Source organism: Halyomorpha halys, unplaced genomic scaffold, assembly GCF_000696795.3.
Source record: "Halyomorpha halys isolate HHAL.00 unplaced genomic scaffold, Hhal_1.1 Scaffold8613.1, whole genome shotgun sequence".
Classification (NCBI taxonomy): domain Eukaryota; kingdom Metazoa; phylum Arthropoda; class Insecta; order Hemiptera; family Pentatomidae; genus Halyomorpha; species Halyomorpha halys.
This window is the reverse complement of record NW_027111514.1, coordinates 1-3,851: the sequence shown is the minus strand read 5'-3', so window position 1 is coordinate 3,851 and position 3,851 is coordinate 1. Positions and strand designations below refer to the sequence as shown.

Genomic DNA, 3,851 nt, shown 5'->3' with positions numbered 1-3,851 from the left:
GTAATAATAATAGTATATTAAATTAATCAGCAATTTAATAATATTTTTAGTTTATCGACAACATGGCAGACAATGAACATCAAAAAAGTTAATAATTTAAAATTACTTCAAGTTTAGCATGTCACAATTGTTTCAGTTTTGTCTACCTTGTTCTAAGCCATGAGGTCCATGTGGTTGTGAAACCATATTAATATTTTTCAGAGAAATGATAGAAACAATTTTTTTTTGCTTTGATACAGACATGGCCAAAATTGTGAATAAAATATGTTTTTCTTCCCTTCCTATTGTTTAAATACGCCATACAGATACCACCTAGTAAGTGTCATCACACATTGTAATAAACTACCAGAACTCAATGTTGGATACTTGAATAGGATAGAAAACAATGTCCAATATTTTAACAATTCATTTTGTTACACAATAAATTAACTAAAATATAAACCCATTTAAAGAAAAATAAGTTTACTGCAGAAAATCTCATTTTAATAGAGGGCCAAAAAATGAATATTTTGGTGGTTTTTCTTTTCATTCATAACTTGATTAATAATTAAGACGAAACATTTATTTATTACATAATATAAATATTAAAGGAACATTTGACATTTATAATTAACAATTATCATTATTAGAATTAGAAAAAAATAAATATTTAAAAACAAAAAGATAGGATATTCACAAAACACAGGTTTGATTTGGATTATATATGATCAACAGATATCATTCGTGCTCTTTTTATTTCTGGACTCCCATCACTGTCGTCTTCTGAATCCTGTTGGGACTCAACAACTTGGAGGTCACCATCATCATCATCATCGTCGTCAGCAAGATCTCCATTTTCAGTTTCACCAGCTTGCCCTACTATCCCATCAAGGTCTGATTGTACTATAACTTCCCTGGGGATCCACTCCCATTCCCCATCAGGTCTGGGGCTTTCAGACAGGAAGTTGAAATTCCATTTATTCTCATAGTTTTCTCTTTCTCTTTTTAATAAATCATTAGTGGGATCAATATCTGGGTTTGAATCGTTCGGGAATAAACGACGTCCTCGGTCACACCTGACCCATCTACCACCTGGAAAACAAAAAAAGTTCATAAGTTTCAAAACACTTAATATATTGTCTTTAAATGGAAAACTATTTTCAAAATTATAATTATTCTCTACAGTTTAGAATTAACTCGAAAGTTCGAGGATAGTAAGTTGTACTTTTTTCTCTATGTATCTCCAACAAAAAGTTATTGGACTCTCGATTCTATTTTGTACCAATGTCGTTTATATCGTTAATTTATCTTTATTCATATCAAATAATACAAGGGTCTGATCCAGGAAGGTTGCTAGGGGAGGGCGAAGAAGAAAATAAAGACGAAGGTGGTGCTTAAAAGAACTGTTCTTATGACGAATGTCCATAGTTCCTAAAATACAGTTTTTCATAAAGTAGAATTTTTCCAAATAATGAAAAATCGATATTTTGAGAACTTATTGTTACGGAAATTACTACACCTACGGAGGACATACAAATGTCTATTAACTCTTAATTGAGGAGTAGGATTACTCGCTGTTTTGGAATGAACTTTAAATAAAATTTAAGTAATGTGCTGTTACGTTTTTTTTTTAATGTTGCAGATAAGGGTATGGAACTCCGGATGAAAACAGCGAAAATTTTAGGTTTTTCCGAATAAAATAAACTTTATACTGGGTGTGTAACTCAGATATTTAGTTTTTGATGATATTTTTATGTATCCCTTGTACAGTCTAGCGGTAAAAATTTAATAATTTTCTAGCAAAAAATAACTCGCAATTTTTGTTTTATTTGAAAGAATAGAAAAATAGATCTTTTGTAACTTCTGCAACAGCCGACATTTTCTATGCCCTCAAAACATGGTTGGTAGAGTAATCAATTTTGAGTCTTAACCGTATGTAGCTTATATTATGACCGGGTGCCTACTAAAGAATTACTAGTTTTGTTTTCTTATTATTAAAAAATTGGATTTTTGAGTTATTTAAAATAATTATATACAGTATATTTTTTTTAGCATATAATATTACACATAAATTAAGAAAATGTTTTTAATTAATAGGCTAATATTTTCATTATTTACATAATTCTAGCTCTACAACCCCTTAACAAATTTAATGTTTGGAATAAACATTCGTCATATCAATGAGTAAATATAGAGTAAATCTTTAATCAGTAAGTTAATCTCGGCGGGACCTCTACCACTTGTCGGGGTTGTCTCTGGTCTTAGGTGTGCGTACAGAAATAAAAACTTTTGTGAGCATAGATTGGCAATGAACTTCTCTATCTCAAGCAGTGTATACGCCACCTGTGCCATAACTAGACCCAGGAAAGGATGTGGATCTACAATCAAATTTTGGGGATTTAGAGTCCCTTATTTATAGAGAAGCGGTCGGTACATGTCTGCTTTGCTTGAGATAGGTTCGTGCATTGCATTGTTATCATTTATTATTCATTGTACAGATATTGCTAAGTAGTATGTACAGAAATTATTAATATACAAAAATGACAATGTGTTTTTACAAAATGAAGTGATTTATAAATTTGAGAGCTTCGGTGAGGCTCGAGGTGGAGTGCTCTGGTGAGTTGTGACCCAACCACTTGCTCCCTCTCGCTACATATATGTTGATAAATGTCGAAATGATTAAATTTATTAACAATACCTTCTCAAGCTAATTAATTTACTCAATCCACCAAAAATGGAAATGATATTTTCATAAGTGATGCTATTATGAGATAAGATTAAAATGACGATAAAAAAAATTATGTTGTTGGGAGAAATTTCTTGATTAACCCCTCAACCACCTTCTGATGGTATAAGGTGATAAGAAAGAGTTCAAGAGCCAAAAAGGAGAAAAGTGACAGTTATTTCAAACTTTGTTATTACTTTAATGAAAAGTATGTATAATTACTAATCAAAACTGATTAGTCTACCAAGTATAATTAGGGGGAATATATTTATATATTTTATATATTTTTGAAATATCAGTTTTTTTTTAAAATCCCTTAAAGTTTTCTTCTCATCCTTTTAAACCAATGAAGGCTAGATAATCTGCAGAACAGGAATACAATCCATTATAATCTGACGTTTCACAACATAAAAAAAATTAATTTTTCATTTGGAGCTCTATATCTTTAAAACTAAAGAACATCATTTAAAGTAGAGTAAATATTCTAAAATATGAGCCCAAATAGAACTATTTACGATCAATAGTTCCCGAGATATTGCTTTAAAAAGCAAACTTTCATACAAAACGTACTGATAAATCAGTAGTTAGTGAATTTATTGTGGAAAATTTATATCGCTGAAACTATTCGACGTACAGATACTAAGACGTACTATTAGCATTCCAATTACAGGTAGTTTAATGGACTATAAAGTAGTTTATTACGTTAATCTTTGCAGGAGTAGTAGTTTTCATGATGTTTGCTAAAATAATTTGAGTTATTATTATTTCCTTTAACTTATCTCTTCATTGAAGTATTTCTTTTAATTGACTTTTTGTTTCGTTTTTTCCTAAATTTAAATATTTATATATATTTTTTTAAATTTATGTGTTTCTTTGTATAAATTGATCTATTGCGATGACTATTATATGTTTGACTATTATAGGTTGGACAACACATTGCTGTTTGATGATAAATTTGTTTAACGGATTGAATGTGGATAGCTGGAAATCCTATCTGTTGATAGGATCACTGGAAATGGGAGGTCTGAGAGAGTGAGATAGGGAGAATAGAATTGTCAAGTTAATGGCATAAAATTGTTAAATTTAATTAAACTGCTAAATTGATAAAGAAAGGAAAGAGAAGTAAAATGAATGAAATAAAATAAAA

At 29.9% G+C, this 3,851-nt stretch overlaps 1 protein-coding gene across 1 annotated transcript; it reads right to left on the bottom strand.

The window, feature by feature from the left end:
• Positions 1-540: 540 nt before the first annotated feature.
• Positions 541-1,071, bottom strand: LOC106692099 (uncharacterized; the record flags this gene model as incomplete). The annotated part of the gene is given in 1 exon segment (XM_067049558.1): positions 541-1,071. A coding segment is annotated over 1 exon segment (374 nt), but the record flags the coding sequence as incomplete, so codon positions are not given.
• Positions 1,072-3,851: the final 2,780 nt, after the last annotated feature.